This window comes from Crinia signifera, chromosome 1 (assembly GCF_055691185.1).
Source record: "Crinia signifera chromosome 1, ASM5569118v1, whole genome shotgun sequence".
Taxonomy (NCBI): domain Eukaryota; kingdom Metazoa; phylum Chordata; class Amphibia; order Anura; family Myobatrachidae; genus Crinia; species Crinia signifera.
In genome coordinates this window covers 427,648,912-427,671,852 of record NC_139217.1, presented here as the reverse complement: position 1 = coordinate 427,671,852, position 22,941 = coordinate 427,648,912, and the positions used below count along the sequence as shown (strand labels likewise).

The following is a 22,941-nucleotide window of genomic DNA, read 5'->3' as shown; positions in this document are numbered from 1 at the left end:
GAGGCCTGGTGGAACTTGTAGTTCGCCTGTAAAAAGCAATTTTTAACATTTAATTTTACATGTATCAGCCCACAGTACACGCCTAGGGATGCCGGGGACAGCCCCGGGCTTCAACCCTGGACAGGTGAAGCCTGGAGGGACCCTTTTACTGAGGGGGTTCCTCACTCCCCCAGGTACACCATCCAGGGCTGACCAGCCACGCTGCGCATGGTACGGCCGGGGGACCTAACGTAAAAGAGTGTCCCCCGGCAGTGGCATGACAACATGGGCTGTTGGAGCCTGGAGCTGGTTCTAAAATATGGGGGCCCCCAGTTTTTTGTCCCCCATATTTTTTAAACCAGGACCAGTCCAAGAGTCTGGGGCTGGTTTCAGAAATACGGGGGACCCCTACGCTTTTTGTACCCCGTATTATGCTCAGGAGGGGGGACACGTAATTTGTTTTCTCACTATATACACACACTTTCATGTCTAAAAAAAAAATTGCACATGTCTAAAAAATTGCACATTATCATTACTAAAAAAAAACGCACATTTTTTCTTACTAAAAATTGCAGTAAGAACTCACATGCAAATTCCAAATTTGTCTAAAAAAAATCGCTCCTTAATACATTTGCGAGTTTTTGAAAAAAAAAAAATTACAATTTTCTCACATGGATTTAGTGCGATTTTAAAACATTACTAAAAATCGCACCCTATTACATCTCGCCCCTCATGTGACCAGACCAGATCGTCTCATCCGACCAGACTATGTTTACCAAATATTCCAATTGTTGTGCAGCAAACTTTAAAAGAGCTTCAACTTGCTTTATCTTCAGCAATGGAGTCCTGCGTGGTGAGGGTGCATACAGGCCATTATGGTTGGTTAAGAATAACTCCTCCCAATGTCACTCAATAATCATTCCAGAAAACGTCCGTATTCTGAGGTATACAAGTTCTTAAGCACTCTCCCTCAGATCCAGGGCGGCAGCTCCTCTCCGGGATGCGGTCAATATGTCGGCGGTCGGAATCCCGGCGGTCGAAATACCGACGCCGGAATACCGACTGCCACAATGCCGGCACTTTGTCCCTCTACGGGTGTCCACGACACCTTCTCTAGCCACGTCAAAAAACATTATTAAAAAAAAACATTATCCTAAAAACAATATCATAGGGTTTTCATAAAAAGGGAGCCAACTCATAATTATCATTAAGCCCATTTGGTGTTAGGGTACCCAATTCATATATCCAGTACATCTTACGTCTGGACAATATACTGTCCCTGTCCCCCCCTCTGGGACCCAAGGTTACATGTTCCAATACTTTAAATTTCAGATCTTCTGTACTGCTGCCATGATATTTTTAAAAATGTCTGGGAATAGTATGACTTTCCACCTTATTTTTAAAACCCCTTACATGTTCCTGTATCCTGATTTTCAAATTACGTTTTGTTTTCCCCACATTCTTGAGGCCACAATTGCACTCAAGCATGTAGACAACCCAAGACATATTGCAGTTTACCAGACTCTTTACTATATAAAAGATTGCGAACCATTAAAATTGCTAAAATTCCTACAATCTGAATGTGCAAATTTGCAAATATTGCACTTATTACATTTATAAAAATCCTTTTGCTTGAGCCCAGGGGTTTAAAGCTTCTATCTTCTTTGGAAGTATTCTCGGTGCAAAGTTATCTTTAAGATTTTTAGCTTTTTTAAAAACTATCTGGTTGGTGCGGTAATATCCGCGTGCGTTCGTACCGCCAATGTTTTGTGTCTGCGCATGTGCAGAGGCGTCTCTGCGCATGTGCGAGCGGGGCGTACGGCCAAATCCCGCATGAAATGTGAACACTCCGAACAGGGGGTGGAGAGGGGCGTGAAGGGCTATTTGGGCTCATTACCATATGCGTACACCCCGCGTTTCATGGGCGTTCCCATGCAAACGCTGGGCGTACGTATGGTAATGCGGCCGTGACGCACGTGTAGGGGGCGGACATTTGACATCGCCGGATGTCAGCTGCCCGCCCAGATCCCTGCTTTTGCACGGAAAAATGTCCGTGTGGTCTGAGGTTGCGGGAGCTGGTGGACCACTCGGTCCTGCATTCGATGTTCTGCGACCATCTAATGATGGGGGAGGTTCCCTGAGATGGAGGAGGCGTATTCCATGAAAAATACACGTGCGGTCCGTTCAGACAGCTTCTTACCGCGTACGGACGGAGTTGGCGATCCGTATGGAAGGCGGGGTTTCGCACGCACGGTCCTGGCCGCATATTCGGATCCGGCCGCACCGATCAGAATAAGGGCCTATGTCTGGTCTGGTTGTGAGGATTTTTGTCAAGACTGGGTCTGTATGTAAAATTCTCCTAATGCTCTGTTCTTGACAATTGAAAGTGGTTATAAAATTGATTCTATCCTCTCTGACAGCCTTCATTTTATATTGCAGTAGGTCCTTTATATCCACCTTCTTCACTTTCTCTATTGCTTCTCACAAAACTGCTTCCGGATACTCTCTCTCCACAAATCTTTTTCTATAGATTTCCATTTGCCTATCACCATCTGAGGCCTCCGTGCAGTTTCTCTTAATCCTCGAAAACTGTGAAAGGGGGGTATTTGTTTTCCACTGTTTTTTTGTGGTTGCTTCTAAAATGAACATAAGAATTTGCATCTACTGTTTTAATAAAATTCTTTGTAGTAACTCGGTCTCCTTCGCTGCTTAAAATCAGATCCAGGTATTCCACTTCATCCTCACTAATCTTGTAAGTGAATGACAGGTTGTACTCGTTGTCTTCCAGTGTTCTCATAAATTCTTCGAAGTCTTCTTTAGTACCACCCCAAATAATGAGGATATCGTCTATATATCTTTTAAAAAGAACAATCCGATCTAAAAAGGGGTTATTGTTGTAAATCTTCTTTTGCTCCCAGCTCCCCATGTGCAAATTGGTGAAGCTGGGAGTGAACACCGTCCCAATAGCTGTTCCCCATATTTGTAGGTAGAACAGCTCCAAAAATTTAAAATAGTTGTTTATTAAAATGAATGTGATTAAAATACAAATAAAATCCCTATGGATAGCCTCTAGATCCTGATCCAAGCTTAAAAACTCCATGCATGATTCTATGCCTTTCTCATGATCTATGGACGTGTAGAGTGATTGTATGTCTACCGTGATCCACATATAGTTCTCTTTCCATGTCAATCCTTCCAGAATCTGCAAAATCGCTGTTGTGTCCTTAATGTACGACTGGAAAGTGGGAACATATTTTTTACAAAAAATTTTACATACTCTGATAGACCTGACATCAAAGAATCAATTCCTGCAAGGTTGTTCCGGCGGGTTCGTGAGCGCCTTATGTATCTTCGAAAGAAAATAAAGCACCGGAATCACCGGGGAGTTTTTAATCAAGAACTGGTACTCTTCCTTTTCGATCATTTTCTGGTGCAGGGCGTTCACTAAAATAGGTATCAGGTCCTTTACAAAATCTGCTGTTGGATCCTTCTTGGCACCTAGGAGTCTTAGAGCTTCTTGCTCGTAATCCCGCCTATTCATCAGGACTAGACCCCCCCCTTTATTTGTTGTTCTTCAGATTCTATAGTGGAAAGTCATACTTTTCCGAGACATTTAAAAAAAATATCATGACAGCAGTACAGAAGATCTGTAATTTAAAGTATTGGAACAAATAATTGGTGTCATTTTGCGATAATAAATTGTGTATACAGGGCCGGTGCAAGGCACCGGAGCGCCCCAGGCGAGTCGGGGTGGGGGCGCCCCGGTGCCGGGGGGGGGGTTGTACCTGTCCTGCGGCTGTGAAAACACTGGCCGCACGGTGCACGCTGATTGGCTGAATCTCAGCCAATCAGCGTGCGGCCAGTGTTTCCACAACAGAAGCGCTTCCACGTAGCCAGGCGGATAGCGCTCGTTATTTCTTATTGACTGCAGGGACCCCCCGCTGCCGCCGCCGCAAGCTTTATATACACAGCCGCAGGACAGGTACCCCCGCGGCACGTGGGGGGTGAAATGCCGCCCTCCAATGGCCGGCGCCCTAGGCAAATGCCTAGATTTGCCTAGTGGTGGCGCCGGCCCTGTGTGTATACGTTATTAGACTAGTCTGTTTTTCCTATGCTCTTTTCCCATGTAAACTGCCTATGAGAGGAATACTGGGAAACTAAGAGAAGTGCTTCTGATAGCCTGTAGAAACCTCAAATCGAATTGCTCATTACACAGTTACATTACACTTTCTTCTTTGCAACAATTCCTGAGTGCAGGTTCCTTTCTTCTCCACCTGGGTGGGGTGGTAAGTGCATTTATTGGATTCAGTGCAGGCTGCCTGATGCCACACTCAGCCGCTACAACCCCAAACATGGACGGCCTGCATCTGGCTTTGAGCTATGCTGTGCAGCCAGGGGGTAGCCACTTATATGTGAACACTTCACTGTGTAGCACAACGTGCACACTTTAGCAATGGGGTATATCATTGGCTAGACAAGCATTAGGTCTAGAAGCATTAGGTTGACCACTGAAGGTTGACATGCATGAAGGTCATCATGACTGAAGGTCCACATCAGGTTAGGTCCGAGGGTTATTAGGCCAACACAACCATTAGGTCGACATGGTGAAGGTCGATAGTAAAAATGTCGACATAGGGGTTTTTGCCTTTTTCTCCTGAATGTCAACACAGTCGTCATGGACACTAAAAAAGTGCACAGCGTCCCCTTGCTGCACTCTCCATGCTTTGGGCACTATTTTATTCTCCCACCACACCCTAGTGGATGGTAGGGTATAAAATACCACCTGACGGCACATGCCGATTTAAACAACAGTGAAAAAAGCAATGTCGATCTTTTGACTGTCGACCTTCCCCATTTCGACCTAATGACCCTGTCAAACTAATCCCATGTCGACCTTCAGTCAGGTCGACCTTCCCCTTGTTGACCTAGTGACCCTTTCCCTTAGCAATGTGCCAGAAACATTTTGTGGGCACATACCAGGGCGAGACTCGGCATGCAAGCTGGCCTTGCTCTGTGCTAAACGGCAACTAATTCTAAATTATTTCTAGAACTCTGTATGTGTCATATCCTCTTGAACCATTTATACTTGAAGAGATTTTATTTCCTTCACCGTGTTATTTTTGTACCATATCCAATTCTCTTTCTAGGGACATTTGGTGCTTACTTCAGCATTTATCTTTAACTATTCCTGGATAAAACTTTCCCTCGTTTTCTACAACAGCACTGTCATTAATATAAAAGGTTTTGACCATGTGTTCGCCTGTATTTATATTATGTTCATTAGAGTTGTCTCAGGGGGGAGTTCAGTAGTTTTAGTGCGACGATAAGGTAGACAGAGCAATTAAATTGTTGTTGGTGCCCATTAATTATTGAATTTGTTGCACTCAAAAACCACACCATGGGCTTTTCGCACATTTTTGCTCAACACCGCAAAAAAATCCTGATGGTAACATCCAGTAAATGATAATGATCACTTCCCTTTTACCTTATCCTCAAGGCCTGATTAAGGGTTCCAGCCATCCTAGGCTAATAAAGAAGTTGCCGCCCTGCCCACCCCCCCTTCTACACCACCAATCGATAGTTGCTATCAATGGAAAAAGTGCAACTGGCCATCGATAGTGTATAACTATGCAATGGGTGACCATCAATTGTGTTGGGGGCGGAGCTATGCTCAGTGTCCTGCCCCTTGATGAAAAAAGAAAAACAAAAACTATTTGTTTAAGCTTGACATCGATGGTGGGAAACCATCTGGTTCTCTTTCAGTGATGTCAAAATTGTTCGACATCGGCCATAAACCATCAATGATTTCTATTCGTCGATGGCTATCCCTACCACCAATTATTTCCCCGCTCATATTAAGCTAAAAAACATGAAACAGGCTCAAGCCTCAGATCAATTCATATTGCCACTAGCAGTGCTGGCAACTGTGGCAGTGGCTCAGAGTTTGAACCAGCTACGGCTGATAAACCCTTCCTGGTGCCCCAGCCTCGGAGACGATAGCAATCCCAGAAGGCTCCGCTGCTCCCACAGTTCCCACGGAAGATCTCATGAGATCTTGGCAGGCCCCACCTTGTGTGGCAACTGGAAGCGCTCCCATCCCAGAGCATCTATTGTGCCTAAGCTGCAGTGCCCTACCCCAAGACCCAGCACCCCAGGCTGCAGACTATGCATCCTATTGGTTAATCATGCCCTGCTTATCATTATCCAAGGCTTTCTGCAGTTTTTCACCTCAGAGTATCAAATCTAAACTCTTTTAAAGCTATTATATATGTAAAAAAAAAATCTATCAATATAAAGTTATTGTGAAAATGAGGCAGCCCACTACACTATTATTTTGACAGAAACTTTGCTCAGAATTATTCAAACCAGACACCGAACCTAGGATAATTGGAAATCCCCCTCATTTATTTTTCCTGGTTTTAAGCATTCTTATGTTATTTAATTGGATTTTGATCCTGAACTCACATGATTTGGTTGCAATTGAATTTAATTAACGCAGATAATGATATCGACCAGTGATAAGTCCACACGAGCTGTGCCTTACCGGAGACTGTGTTACTGCCTCAGCACCAGACATCACCTACCCAGAGTGCTCCAGAACCATTGTCACATTAGGGAAGAGGAGTGTATGTGGGTACCGGCTGCACTAAACCTGTGTGTTTTTGCACACAAAAAAAATACTTTATTTACAGGAGAGTAGACCGTTAAAAAAAAAAAAATCTCAATTTTTGGTACTTGTGTATAATCACGGCGCCCGTCGCATCGCATACCACTAATTAAGGTATGCGATGGCATTGCTATGGACCTGATTTGAGGCTTTTCCAGGGATGAGTGTACAATTTTAATATCGCGTCGCATCGCATGCCATTATAATGGCATGCGATGCGATGCGACGCGATTTCAATGTTAAATGGCCACCCAGACCCGATTTTTAATTGTATCCCCACCCTGATGGGTAATGACAATGTTAAATGCCCCCCATTGTTAACGGCACCCCACTATCAATGTCGGTACGCGTCCTCCGACCTTTTCATACCCCCACTATCCACGAGCTGACTATATAGTGTGGCGAGCGCAGCGAGCCACCGAGCCCGAATCGTGGCGAGCGGACGCGCATTACTTCACAAGTATTACGCGTCTCGTGGGGGAAGCTGCGCTCTCCACGCTTTGGGCTCGGTGGCTCGCTGCGCTCGCCACACTATATAAAATCAACTCCACGCTGACGTGGATAGTGGGGGTATGAAAATGTCAGAGGACGCGTACATCCGCCCCTTGCGGGCTCGCTGCACTCGCCATGCTTCGGGTTGGCGTTGATAGTGGGGTGGCGTTAACAATAGGGGGGCCATTTTACATTGTCATTACCCATCAGGGTGGGTGTACAATGTAAAATCAGGTCTGGGTGTCTGTACAATTAAAAATCGGGTATAATCGCGTCTCATCGCATCGCATGCGATCATATGGCATGGCACGCGATCATATGGCATAGCATGCGATGTGATGCGATTTTGTGGTTGTACAATGGCCTGCGATGGAAATCGTGTGCCCCGTGATAATACACAAGTACCCAAATTTTTTTTACTGCCGATGTTTTATCGCACTTATTTAGATATCCCTAAACCTTCTTAATTCACTGGTAGTGTACATTCACTGGTAGTGTACATTCACTGGTAGCGCACATTCACTGGTAGTGCACATTCACTGGTAGCGCACATTCACTGGTAGCGCACATTCACTGGTAGCGTACATTCACTGGTAGCGTACATTCACTGGTAGTGTACAGTCACTGGTAGCGCACATTCACTGGTAGCGTACATTCACTGGTAGCGCACATTCACTGGTAGCGCACATTTACTGGTAGCGCACATTCACTGGTAGCGTACATTCACTGGTAGCGCACATTCACTGGTAGCGCACATTCACTGGTAGCGCACATTCACTGGTAGTGTACAGTCACTGGTAGCGCACATTCACTGGTAGTGCACATTCACTGGTAGTGTACATTCACTGGTAGCGCACATTCACTGGTAGCGCACATTCACTGGTAGCGCACATTCACTGGTAGTGTACAGTCACTGGTAGCGCACATTCACCGGAAGTTTACATTCACCGGTAGTGTACATTCACCGGTAGTGTACATTCACCGGTAGTGTACATTCACCGGTAGTGTACATTCACTGGTAGTTTACATTCACTGGTAGTGTACAGTCACTGGTAGTGTACATTCACTGGTAGTTTACATTCACTGGTAGTGTACATTCACTGGTAGTTTACATTCACTGGTAGTGTACAGTCACTGGTAGTGTACATTCACTGGTAGTGTACAGTCACTGGTAGTGTACAGTCACTGGTAGTGTACAGTCACCGGTAGTTTACATTCACCGGTAGTTTACATTCACTGGTAGTGTACAGTCACTGGCTTATTTAGCTTATTTAACAAAAATATGCAAAAGCTCTAATTAGAGATACAGGGGGAAATTTACTAAGATGAGAGTTCTATTTCACATGGGTTGTTGCTATGGGCAACCAATCAGATTCTGTCTATTATCTTCTAGAGCAGGCATGTCCAACGTTGGCCCTCCAGATGTTTTGAAACTACACATCCCAGCATGCTTTGCAATAGTTTTAGCATTCTCTAATAGCAAAACTGTGGCAAAGCATGCTGGGATGTGTAGTTTCACAACATCTGGAGGGCCAACGTTGGACATGCCTGTTCTAGAGGGTGCTAAATAAATAAGAAATAGATGCTGATTGGTTGCCCCTAGCAACATCCCATGTGAAACAGAACTCCCGTCTTAGTAAATAATTTCCCCCACAGTATTTAACAACATGTAACTCTACTGTACATCAGTATTTTTTTAATAAAATAAAACTTTTTAAAAGTGTTACGCTAAACATTGCAATACATTTGTGTGGTTTCTTTTATATTCCAGCTATTATTTTCTTACCATTCTGCTCATATATGCAATCAATACAATGATGATGATGATGATGATGATGATGATCAATTCATTAAAGAATCTTTGACCACTTCCTCCTTCACTACAGTCACAAACTGGCCTTTGCTTTTGCCAACTTTAATTCTGATGCTGTGTTATTGTATGTTCCTTGAACAAATCACAATGCGTCTACTTGTCATCTTAAATCCCCAGTGAATGATTTTTTAAATCGGGCTGTCTGCATGGGTTTGTAAACAGAGAGTTGATCATCCCTTGAACCAATTCAGAAAAGAGTAACAAAGCAGTTCAATATGCAGTGTTCTTAGCCAGAGGTGAATTTTATGACGTCCACTGCTGGTCTAGAGAAAGTAATCCACTTCACCCCATCAGTGGTAAAATGAGTGAAGTACTGTCAAAGACGTAAGCAGAGACAAAGCAGTCATGGGAAATAACTGTACAGTAGGCTGTAGTTGAAGGAGGCAGTTTTGGATGCAGTGTAATCCATTTTACTCAAGCTAATGAGAATTTATTCATTGTGCCAAGACAAATGAATGGCAAGGGGTGGAAATGTCTTTAGATGGATAATGAAGCCAAAGGGGAATTAAAGAAACAATAGTTGCCCTACGTCTCCATCCTTATGGAGTTCAGTAAGAGAAATGTGCACATCACTCCTTATGTAGAGCGTTGTACGTAAGACTCCCGGCTGTAACAATGTGCTTTGTTTCGAACACAAAGAATCATTTTAAATTGAACGTAATTTGTACATGAGACTAGGGAGAAAGACTGGAAGGGGTGACGGACGGGGTCCCGACAGTCGGGATCTCAACAGTCATTTACCCGACGTCGGGATCGCGACTGTTAAAACACAGACAGACGGGTTCCCGACAGCCACTGGCTATTCTCCCTCATGGGGGTCCACGACCCCCATAGAGGGAGTATAGTGGCGAGCGAAGCGAGACCGCAAGGGGCTTTGTTGCGCTTGCCATGTTGTCTGAGTCGGGCCAGTCAGGATCCCGACGTCGGGCTAATGACTGTCGGGATCCCGACTGTTAGAACCCTATACCACACCAGACTGGAAGGGTCTACAAGGACAAATACCTTACAGTAAGGGCACACATATAGGTGTGGTACACCAACAAAGTCCTTGCCGACTTATAAAGATGTGCGCTGGCTATAATGATTATTATCAGTATGATTCTTGACTAGTTTTAAGTAGCCAACTTCAAAGTAAGTGCTTACCCTCTCCCTGAAGCAATATCTATTGCTTGTAGCCTTGTCTGGTTAATGCGTATGCAAGGGGAAAATGCCAGCATGGGCTATTGGGAAATTGTGGCAAAAACTCAGTTTTCATGGTTTTACCGCATTTGCCATATGTACTATGACCCGGCCGCTGGGTTTCCAATGCGGAAAGTAATGTCGCTATCCTTTAAAGCCTGTGTGCTTCTTTCCGCAACAGTGCTGGAGAGGGCTACGATTGGATCCCTCCCATCATCACAAACCAAAAAGACCAGGAAACAGCGGCCATCGCAAAGGACAGCTCTTACTGGGAGACTTGCCCTTTGCGTTACTAATTGCATATGTAAGTACATATGTAATTAGTATCATAACGATGGGTGTTGGGATGTTTGCAAGAGTTTGGTACATCCTACCCCAATCACTGAGGGATAAATATACTAAGATGGGTGTTCTATTGAAGATGGGATGTTGCCCTTAGCAACCAATCATGCAACTTTTTATTTATTTAGCACTTTCTACAACAGTGGTATCCAGCGCTATTTTTCAGTAGGCTCCAGCAGGAACTGAGGCCCTTATTCTAGTTCACTCTTTCTGACAAAATTTTCTTAGATGGACAAAACCATGTGCACTGCAGGTGAGGCAGGTGTTACTTGTGCAGAGATAATTAGATTTGGGTGGGGTTTTACACCTGCCTCACCTGCAGTGCACATGGTTTTGTCCATTAAGAAATATTTTGTCAGAAAGAGTGAACTAGAATAAGGGCCTCAGTTCCTGCTGGAGCCTGCTGAAAAATAGCCCTGGTGGTATCCAACTCCAGTCCTCGAGAGTTACCAACATTTTACAGACAACCTAGCTGCTGCACAGGTGCACTCATTACTCAATGACACATTTTAAATCCATAGCTGGAGCTAATTACTTTACTTGTGATTCTGTGAGGAGGTCTGGAAACCGTGAACTGTTGGTAGCTCTCGAGGACTGGAGTTGGCTACCACAGTTTAGGAAGATGATAGATAGAATCTTTTTGGTTGTTATGGGAAACATCCCGGGCGAAATGTAATAGGGTTCGATTTTTTTCGTCAGAATCGCACCTTTAAAAATCGCGTTTTTTGCCGCGAATTCGCATATGTAATGAGATGCGAATTTGCGGCAAAAAAGTGCAAAATGGTGCGATTGCCGGCGATTTTTGAGTCCTGAAAATGTGAGATTTTCAGTCATGAAAATCGGCACATTGTCAATACTGTGCGGTGTGTTGAAAAAAAAAGAAAGAAAAAAAACGGCGTGCGGCCCCCCTCCTAAGCATAACCAGCCCCGGGCTTAAAAAGCCGGTGCTGGTATCATAAAATCAGACAAACAAATAGGGGTTCCCTTGATTTAATGAAACCAGCACCAGGCTCAAGGTCCAGCGCTGGTTCCCAAAATACGGGGGACAAAATGACTAGGGGTCCCCCGTATTTTAAGAACCAGCACCAGACCCAACCAGCCAGCAGGGTAATGCCACAGCCGGGGGACACTTATTATATAAGGTCCCGCGGCCAAAGCATTATCCCCGTGGCTGGTCAGCATGGGCAGGGGTCCTGGGGAAGTGGGGACCCCCCCAATGAAGGGGTCCCCCCCCCTCCAGGACTTACCAGCCCATGCTGAAAGTCTGGGGCTGTCCCCGATGCCCCTGGGCGGTGGGCATCGGGCTGATGAAAAGTGTAAAACAAAAAATAATAAAAACTATTGTCTTATACTGTAGAATTCGGGGGCCTTGGTCCTGGTTCCGGGGCTGGTCCGGGGTCCTGGGCTCCAGGGCTGATGTATCCGGGGTCCAGGATCCGAAGTAATCCAAAAGGGGTACCTAAGGAAGGAAATCCTACTCACCTGGTCCCCGGCGACGACCCCGGCATCTTCTCCAACAGACGCGCTGCTCCCGGCTGGTACCCGCTCACGGACTGGAGAGGCGCAGAGATGTTTCATCTTCCGCGCCTCTCCTCAGACTGATTGTATTGGCCGCCTAGCGGCCAATCAGGAGCCGAGAAAGTCGGCTAGGCGGCCAATAGAATCAGTCTGAGGAGAAGCGCGGAAGATGAAACATCTCTGCGCCTCTCCAGTCCGTGAGCGGGTACCAGCCGGGAGCAGCGCGTCTGCCGGAGAAGATGCCGGGGTCATCGCCGGGGACCAGGTGAGTAGGATTTCCTTCCTTAGGTACCCCTTTTGGATTACTTCGGATCCTGGACCCCGGAGACATCAGCCCTGGAGCCCAGGACCCCGGACCAGCCCCGGAACCAGGACCAAGGCCCCGGAACCGGACTCTTCAGCCCTGGAGCCCCGGACCCCGGACCCAGGAACCGACCTACGGGCTCAAGGTAGGTAAGTATCAGTATGTGTGGGCTGTGGATGTATTAAACTTTAATTTTTCAGGGTGTCAAGTGTGTTTTATTTAACTATTTTTTGTACTGTGGAACTCCAAGTCCCAGCATGCGGGGTAGGCTTGCTGGGACTCATAGTTCTACAGTATAAGACAATAGTTTTTATTCTTTTTTTTTTACACTTTTCATCAGCCCGATGCCCACCGCCCAGGGGCATCGGGGACAGCCCCGGACTTTCAGCATGGGCTGGTAAGTCCTGGAGGGGGGGGACCCCTTCATTGGGGGGTCCCCACTTCCCCAGGACCCCTGCCCATGCTGACCAGCCATGGGGATAATGCTTTGGCCGCGGGACCTTATATACTAAGTGTCCCCCGGCTGTGGCATTACCCTGCTGGCTGGTTGGGTCTGGTGCTGGTTCTTAAAATACGGGGGACCCCTAGTCATTTTGTCCCCCGTATTTTGGGAACCAGCGCTGGACCTTGAGCCTGGTGCTGGTTTCACTAAATCAAGGGAACCCCTATTTGTTTGTCCCTCTGATTTTATGATACCAGCACCGGCTTTTTGAGCCCGGGGCTGGTTATGCTTAGGAGGGGGGACCGCACGCCGTTTTTTTTGTTTTAACTATTTTTTTACAACAGAACCATGCACAGATCTCAATGATCTGTGCATGTTTCTGATAAAATCGCCAGGCAGAACCTGGTCTATTTTTTTTTGCGATTTTTAGTAACCTTTACTAAAAATCGCAACCCATTAAATATGCGAGTTCTATACTTTTTAATGGGAAAACATCTGGATGCGATTTTTTGTCTAACTAAAAATCGCACCTTTAAAAAATGCGATTTTTGCCGCAAATCGCACCCTATAAAATATGTGATTTTCGGGAAATGCCTGAAAACGGCATATTTTGCGGAAAAAAAACACAAAAAAAACAAAATCGCCTCCCATTACATTTCGCCCCATATCTTCAATTGAACTCCCATCTTAGTAAATTTACCCCTGTGTACCTGCTCGTAGTTACAGTGGAGCACTGCTACAGAGGGTACTGAGAGGATTTCCAGGGGACATGCACAAAAGACAGGTCCGAAAGTGTTTCAGTAAAATAAAAAAAACAAAATGAAACCCTGAGAAAACATCAGATTGAAGCATTATGGATAAAATATGCCATACTTTTATGCTAAGTCCAAATACAACTACTACTACTGCTACTACTGCTACAACTACTACTACTTATACTACTACAGGTTGAGTATCCCTTGTCCAAATATCCGTTATCCAAATAATTTAGAAAACCATACATTCCAGCACTACAGGGGACATCTGTAACAGCACTACTGGGGACATCTGTAACACGCACTACTGAGGACATGATAAATAATTGTTGCTAAATATGTGCAAGAAAATTTAGTGCCTGAAATAGTACACAAACTTTGTTTCATGTTTTGAAACCTTGTTTAATGCACAAATAAAATATATTTGTGTGTATTCCATGTGTTTGATGTGTTTGTACAACATAAATGCAAGATATCTCAAGATACCTTTAATGGAATATAATAATATTCTGAAATAGAGAATAATCCGTTATCCAAAATTCCTCTGGTCTTGAGCATTTTGTATAAGGGACACTCAACCTGTACTACCGGTAATAAGGACATCATGGAATTGGAAAAAACCCAAAGAAGAGCAACAAAGCTTATTAGGGGAATGGAGAATTTAAGCTATGAGGAGAGATTAAGCAAGCTAGGACTATTTACACTAGAGAAGAGAAGTTTAAGGGGGGACATGCTCAACATGTACAAATATATCAGGGGCCAATATAAGGAACTCTCAAGCACTCTTTTTACTGCAAGAAAGGAAACTAGGACACGAGGGCACGAATTTAGATTAGAGGAAAGAAAATTTCGTTCCCTCAAAAGAAAAAATTTCTTTACGGTCAGAGCAGTCAAACTTTGGAACTCTCTTCCTGGAGAGGTGGTGTTGGCAGATACAATAAATACGTTCAAAATAAGGTTGGACAAGCATTTATTGGATAAAAATATCCAGGGGTACTAATAAGAACCATATTCTGTCTTTTACAGGGGATAAGCTATTAAAACATAGGTTGAACTAGATGGACGCAAGTCTTTATTCAGCCTTATCTACTATGTAACTATGTAACTATGTAATAATAATATGCATTTGGAATTAAATGGTTCATTTTTAAAATGTTCTCGAACAGAAGTGCTATCTATCTATTTTTTTTTTTTAAATAGTGGAAAAACATTAACAAGAAGTTTTTTTTATCAATCACAATCCGTCTGATTATCCAATGTTCCGGAAATCCCACTGTGTACAGTACAGGCAGCTACGGCGAGTTGCTGCATCCCGGCTAGGAGCCATGCTGGGCTGTGAGCAAGTCTGACTGCAGTGTTTGCTGAAGAAAGCATGAGGCACTTAGGAATGTATACACACACTGCTAAAACACATAAAAAGGGCATATAGGATGGTACTGACTTTATCCATTATCTGCTCGCGCTGGCAAATATCCCATAATAGCCATAATTGTGTCAGAGCAAGAATAGCGCTGGCTTATATTACACCATTGTAACAAAACAAAAAAAATGCACGCACTCACATGTACACATTTGTAGATGATCATCTCCTTTACCACCAGAAAATAAATGAGTGAAAAATGCAATAAATGAATAACTATTATTGTTGTGAAAGTATTGTATATAGACTTTACATTCTATGTATATCAGGCACTTACATTGTCCAGCTCCTTGCAGCAGCAGCAGCAGCTTTCCAAGTTCATGGTCACAGTTCCACCTGTCTGAGGTCCTAGCTTACATGACCCCACAGTGCAGTGCATGCATTCAGCAGCTCCAACACGGGCTAAGGCATCGCCAGTCACCCCTAGCTGTCCCACAGGGAGGCATGTCACCTTTTCATAAGACCTCTCCCCTCCCACACTGTGGCAGGCAGTCCCTCCTAGCATTCAAGAAGTATTTTCTCCACGCTGTGCTCCTCACAGAGCTCCCTGTGCACTTGCTGCAGAGCAAATAGTTCTGCAAAGATGTTTAACAAAAGCAGGTTAGGTAATCTCTGTGACTAATATGTCACAGAATGTCGTGTGCGACCCTACACATGTGTCATTTATAGTTTACAATAATAGCAGCTGACAAAGTGTGTATACATTTAACTCCTTATTGCTGACATGTTCATACTGTTTCTGTTGTTAGGTTAGGGTCTTTTCGATGAACATAGGGGCAGATTTATTAAGCTCGGTGAAGTGATAAAGTGTCTGTTTTTTATCACCGGCCAATCAGCTCCTACCTGTGAAGTTACAGGCTTGGTTTGAAAATGACAGGTAGGAACTGATTGGTCGGTGATAAAAACCAGACACTTTATCACTTCACTTAATAAATCTACCCCATAATTCACTAGACCACACACATGATATAATAAAGACTTCGGCAGGTGCCCGAGGGAGGGGGGAGTCTGCGTTAGCCCCCCCCCCCCCCCCCGCCCTGCTGACTGCACTGCCTCGCCGACAGTGCGGTCAGTGGCCCATAGGCTACAATGGAATATTGCCATCTCCGAATGGCAGTAGCCCAGGGACCCACTGTGATGCTGCCTGATATTAATACATCACGCAGCATCGCATCCCCTATAGAAACCTGTAGGGGAAGTGGGGCAGGAGGGATCACAGCAGGAATCAGAGTTTAGCTGCAAATATTAGGTGATAAATGGGCCCCTTAGAGAAGTATTTTCCTTTTTGCGTCTTATTGGCAACACAGACGTATTGAAAAGCAACTCACAGTGTACTAGAGGCACTAGGCTGCGACTTAATTAGTAATCCCTCCCCCCCCCCCACCCCACCTCTCTTGGCACCACTGCGTGTAATGGGCTTAGGGCAGGGATGGGAAACCTTCAGCCCTTCAGCTGTTGCTAAACTACACATCCCAGAATGCCCTGCATCAGTTTTAGCATAGCCAAATAGCAAAACTCTACCAGGGCATGCTGCTATGTGTAGTTAAACAACAGCTGGAGGGCCGAAGGTTCCCCATCCCTGGGTTAGTGAGAGGCACTAAGAAGAGAGTTAAGCTGCGGGAGGGGGGGGGGGGGGGGTTAGGGCATACTTATCTACTTTTGAAAACTAGTTTCAGGCAGATTATAGTTGGTAGTACAACTTTGCAAAGTGCCCCATTGAGGGGGCGTGTCATGATCCACCCAAAGGGCGTGGCTAGTTCCATATGTGGGGAGATTGTGAAGAGAGATTGTGAACGTGGCACCTAGAAGCGTGGATGTGTACTGCTACAAGTATGAATTGCTTCAGGAAAGAAACTCTCTAAACCATCCGTTTCTACAAAAAAAAACTAAAAAAAACGAGCGATATCTACAATTCGATGGTAACAAGGTGAACAACTCTCCACTAGAGTGCAAAGGATCCCTCAAAATACCCATCACTTTTGAGAGGAGCCGATACCCATATATGTGTTGGATAGTTGGTAAGGCAACCCCAATTATTCTACTTGCCATTGATACCACTCTCTTAAGAGATTTACGGTCAGCGGCAGAGCAAGAACCAAATTGTACTAAAACATAGTAAGTGAGAACACTTTCAATAATACAAGAATAGAACTTCACCAGCAGGGGCTGGCTGGCAACTTTTAGCCTAGGGGGCAAGTCCAGAGCACTGGCCCATACCCCCCCCATCACATACCCCCCCCCCCCATCACTTAGGAAGACTGAATGCTTGTGCGCGCCAGAGGCGCGCTGAAAAATTAGGCGTGTGGCCTATCATAAGGGCAGGGCCGGTGCTAGGGTGTCCGGCGTCCTCCTGCAAACCATACATTTTGCGCCCTTTCACATTACCATTGCAACAAGCTGCAGCCCGATTGAGGGAGTGTATGGAGGATCTCGGGTGCATGTACATGTATGCATACACCATCTCAGTGCTGTTTTCACAAAATGTTGCAGGCACTAAAGGTGCCCATACACGCTGCGAGAATCGCATACGTTATGGGCTAGATCCGAAAACATTGCAGCATGTATGGCCACCTTCAGGCACATAAACCAGCCCATTATTTAATAAGTGTCTGAATTAATATAAAAAAATCTACAATTATTAGAAAAAATTGTTATAAACATGTATAATAAAAGACTCACTGCTTTTAACTTTTGTGCAGTCCCTCCTCTTCTATCTGCCTAGGCAGGACGCTGAGGACGCCATTACATCCCTCTCGTGACTGAGGGGGAAAAGAGGGGAGAGAAGGAGGAGATGGAAGGAGGGAGGAGATAGAGGGGGCGGAGTGTTGAGGACCGACAGTGGCACTGGCACAGCACACTGAGTAGAGTGAAGGAAGGGGAGGCGTTGCTGCTGCCTGTTCGTAATTTGATTGACAGCTGACAGGCGCAGGGAGCAATGGGTAGGGGGCAGATCCATCCAGGCATTCACAGATAGCGCTACATGCCTCAGCGCAAGTGTCCGTGAGAAAGAGGGAGCAGGTCGCAGGAGGAGGACAGTGTGCGCGGTGCAGGGAGCTGCTCAGCCTCTCCATACTGCCGCCCGCTGACAGCTGTAGCAGAGCAGGGAGGGAGACAGTGCCTTTTCAGCATGGTGCCTCCCTGCTTTGCAGGAGCTGCTGAGTGGGTAGCGCCGGCCCTGCATAAGGGGACGTGGCCTGTACCTTGATTGTATTGTGTACCTGCAGATTGCACATTGTGATGCTAATTACACATTATGCCGCACACCTTGATGCTCATTGCACCCCATACTGTGATGGCAATTACCCAATGCTCCCCACACCGTAATGCCCATTACGCCCCATACCAGGATGCCCATTACACCGCACAATGTGATGTCCAGAGTGCCAGATATGCCCCCACAGTGCCAGAGACACATATGCCCCCACAGTGCCAGATATTCCCCCCACAGTGCCAGATACACATATGCCCCCACAGTGCCAGATATGCCCCCACAGTGCCAGAGACACATATGCCCCCACAGTGCCAGATATGCCCCCACAGTGACAGATACACATATGCCCCCACAGTGCCAGATATTCCCCCACAATGCCAAATACACATATGCCCCCACAGTGCCAGAAATGCCCCCACAGTGCCAGAAACACATATGCCCCACAGTGCCAGAATTTCCCACCAGCAACTCACCATTGTTGCTGTCTCTCCATCTGCTGCTGCTGGGCGGGGGGGGGGGTCCGACAGCCCTCCTGCTCCCCCGGGCCGCTTAGCCAGTCACTGGCTGCGGGCCGCGCTGGATCACCATCCATCTCCTCCAGGCAGCCCTCCTGCGCTGGCCGCGGCTTCCAGAACACGGCCGCAGCTACAGGAAAATGGCCGCCGGCCTCCTGCACTGAGTTCTCGTGAACTGACGATGATGGCGGAAGCGATAAAAGGTATGGGAATCATCAGTAAATGCTGGCTGGGACGTATATCTGTAGGGTTTTCGTTACCAGCATTCCATACACAACCTTAAAATAGTTTCAATGCTTATTTATAGCCTGTAAAAAAAACCATAATAATACCTTACTGGTGTCACATAACATAAGACTATAACATTTAGAAAAGGGAGGTTCCCTATTCACTTACTATAACTCATCCTAAGATATTTCTTTCTATCTACAGTTTCTATAGAAGTCTACAGAGACTGCATAGCACTAAATGTATGTCTCACATACCTATATTGGGAGGTATGGCCACACCCGTACAAGCTGCTTCTACACAGCAACATGCAACTAGAGGTGCGTACACATAAGATGATAAAATAAATTGTCTGTATGATAACGACCATCGTTAACAATATCTTCGTGCAGATCACCGAATGTGTACGCGCTTTATCATTAACAATGAGTGTTCTCGCGGTTGTTAGCGATGTCCTCTGTCATCTGTACATGCAGGACGACGGAGGATATTAGTACATCTGCCTTTGGTTACTGCATTACTCACAACACAATTAGAGGCCTATTTATCACATAATATTTGCAACTAATTCCCCGAAAAGAGTTAGCCGCAAATTATCCCCCAAATGTCTCAAATACCTGCTGCGAGCCCTCCTGCCCCGCCACCAGCCTCATCCCCCATAGGTTTCTATGGAGGATGCGATGCTACCCGTTGTATCAATATTAGGCACAATCGCAGTGAGTCCTGGGCTATTGTAGTCTATGGGCTACAGACCGTACTGCTGGAGGGGCCGTGCCATCAGCAGGGTCAGCGCAAACTGCGTGTGCGCAGACCCCGACACCCGCCAAAATCAGAGTACAGGGATGGACTCCTTTCCCCTGCGTATGGACATACATACAGGAGAAATGATTACATATTGCAAAGCGATCCTCAGCGGTAAATGCCGCCCATATCACACTGCATATGTAATCCAGTAATAAATGGGCCCCTAAGACACTGCTCCTCATATGTTTATACCACTGTGGCTTACCAGTCCCCTTTCCAGTGACCTGCAAACCATCACCCAGCCACAGCTTTTCCCACAAGCATCTGATTCACAAACCTGAAAATCAAACAACAAAAGGTTACAATGTGTGACCCTCCCAGTGTAGTGCACAGTTTTATTCTGCCCAAATTCAGGTGACTACAGGAGGTGTCCATAGCTGGGAAAAGATCTCTCTAAGGTGCCCATACACGCACCGATTTTGTGTGCTGTGCTTTTTGTACTTCAAGCTGCCATGTGATTTTGGCACTTGAAGTGGATGCGATGCGATGTACTGTACTTTGTGGGTGCGATGAGATGCGATTTTACCCACTTTTTTTTTTTTTTTTAAGTTAATAGGTACTAATGGACATCACATTGCATCGCATCGCATGTACTCCTGTACTGATGCGATGCAATGAAGCACAAAAAGTACTGCCTGCAGATACTTTTTGTGCTTTACAATATTGTACCTGCGGTGACACATATCGCATCGCATCCCCGCAGGTACACATTGTGATTATTGCACATGCGATGCGTTTTTGTACTTTAAAAGTACAAAACGCATGAGATAATCGCAGCTTGTATGGGCACCTTAAAACTCCTTAATCACAGTGTGAATGCCAGTAAAGGAGCAAGTGCACATCTACCAAGTATACTCCCGGGAGCAGGGGAGGTTTTGGAGAGGAACGGATGCATGTGTGGGCTTATTATGGGTCCCCTCCTATCTGGCATATAGAGGACGCTGGCACAAAGCTGTGAACGCGCTGGTCTCCAGCCAAAGAGTGCAATGGCATATAATATATAGCCAAGGTAGAGGTGCGGCACTCACTAACAGACTAACAAAACAGGTAGAATGAAGGAGATGACTACTACATCTGATGACGTTTCAGTTTATTAACTGTTTTCAAGTCACTTATACATATATATATATATACCGGGCACGTGCCCCCATGTCAGCCCACCGGGAACCGGAGATATCGCCTCACACTCACATACAGGGCCATCTCTCATTCTATTGCTCCATATATCTCTAACCTTATCTCCATTCATACACCCTCCCGCCTTCTACGGTCGGCCGACGACTGTCGTCTCTCCTCCACCCTGATCACTGCTTCCCATGCTAGAGAACAGGACTTTGCCCGTGTTGCACCCCTTCAGTGGAACGCACTCCCTCGCTCCATTAGACTCTCCCCGACCTTGCATAGCTTCAAACGGGCACTGAAAACTCACCTATTCATCCCTTCCACTGCATAAACTAGCTGGTTCTCCGACCCCTTGCCTGTTCACATCCTGCTATCTAACCACCACCCACTTGCTTGCACCTCTTGTAATCTGTCTGTCTCCCCTTCCTTATAGATTGTAAGCTCCTCCGAGCAGGGCCCTCTTCCCTCCTGTTGTCAAAGCCCTCTTCTCTTCACATTTCACTCACAGCTCTCCTATACTCCAACACTCAGTGACCATCTTCGTCCGCATACTCATCTCCATCATTGGCCTCAAGCCTCTAGTTGTATGTTGATTGAGTCCTCAGTACTTATATTTAAGCTGTAATGTGATCTGTGGCGCTGTTTATTTGTACTGTATTTTTGTTATTTATTCAATGTTATGCCAAGTTTTGTCTCCCTGTATTGTTCCTTTGTATGGCGCTGTGAAACACTTGTGGCGCCTTATAAATAAAATGATAATAATAAAAAAATAATCGCCTGGCAAAGCTGTAACGTTTTTCCCCATAGGATAATATGGGACCCGTTAATTCCGACCCCCACCTGGTTTTGACGGCTGCCAGTTCCCCCCCTGGCATCACAGAAGCTTGTTGTTGATCTCATTAAATTCCAAATCGCTGGGCCTTCAATATGATACCAAGCTGGTCCATATCGGTCAATAGGTTCCAGAGATATTGGGGGTTTAACCGATTTTTTTATTTTTGAAATGTAATTTCATGGCTGTTCATGTGCTTTGAGGGCAGATTACTCTGGAACCAAACGTTCCAGTGTCACTGGACCAAATCATTCAAAGCCCACTCAAAAGTTATTCAATATGAAACTGGTCTCATGTAAATGGGTCAGTTGGTTCCGAAGATATAGCCGGTTAAATGAGATAACTGGTTAAAGAGGTGGTTTTCTCTCCCCCTCACACCAGAAAATGCAGGGACTAGGCTGGTGTAAAAGGGGCCAACCTGGGAAAGCATTTTCTGGTGTGAAAGGGGTATTATATCAAATAGCCAGGACCTGCAGTGCTCTGAATGCAGCCAGGCTCTGCCACTGTCAGTGGCTATCACTTCTGCCTGGCGACGGCTGTCCCCCATTTACCGCAAGCATGTATTCCCCCTTGGCAATGAGCATGTAATCCCAACGAATTGTGAGGCATTATGTGAATTCTGTCTCAATTCGTGTGGCATTATGTGAATGTTGGCTCAATCCGTGTGGCATTATGTGAATGTTGGCTCAATACGTGTGGCATTATGTGAATGTTGCCTCAATCCGTGTGGCATTATGTGAATGTTGGCTCAATCCGTATGGCATTTTATGAATTTTGGCTCAATCCATGTGGCATTATGTGAATTTTGTCTCAATCCATGTGGCATTATGTGAATTTTGTCTCAATCCATGTGGCATTATGTGAATTTTGACACAATCCATGTGGCATTATTTTAATTTTGGCTCAATCCATGTGGCATTATGTGTAAGGGGCAAGTATAATGGGGTCTAGTATTTTGTTGCATGATGTGTAGAAGTTGTATATGGTGTGGTACACTACACTCAAGGACATGCCCCATGTTGAGTGACCACACCCCCTTTTCCGGAGCGCGCCTTCGGTGCACGCACAACTACATGCTTCACCTTTGTCGCCATGGTGGGCCTGCATACTTTAAATGCCAGGGCCTATTTTTAATCCCATTCCCACCCTCTCTCTGCTGCTCTCTTAGCATGTACACTGGCACCACTAACACCGCCCCTCCCCCACCCAAACCCTCTTTTATCATGGTGCCCCCCCCTGTCATTTTATCCTGTATGTA

General features: G+C 45.6%; 1 protein-coding gene across 1 annotated transcript in view; it reads right to left on the bottom strand.

Moving 5' to 3' along the window:
• The window catches only part of PDE8B (phosphodiesterase 8B), a 180,060-nt gene extending 164,752 nt beyond the window's left edge, over positions 1-15,308 (bottom strand). Inside the window, exon 1 of the mRNA XM_083152146.1 lies at positions 15,249-15,308. Within this exon, the coding sequence (XP_083008272.1) occupies positions 15,249-15,293 (45 nt within the window). The 5' untranslated portion in view covers positions 15,294-15,308. The remainder of the gene's footprint in view (positions 1-15,248) is intronic.
• Between the last annotated feature and the right edge of the window lie 7,633 nt (positions 15,309-22,941).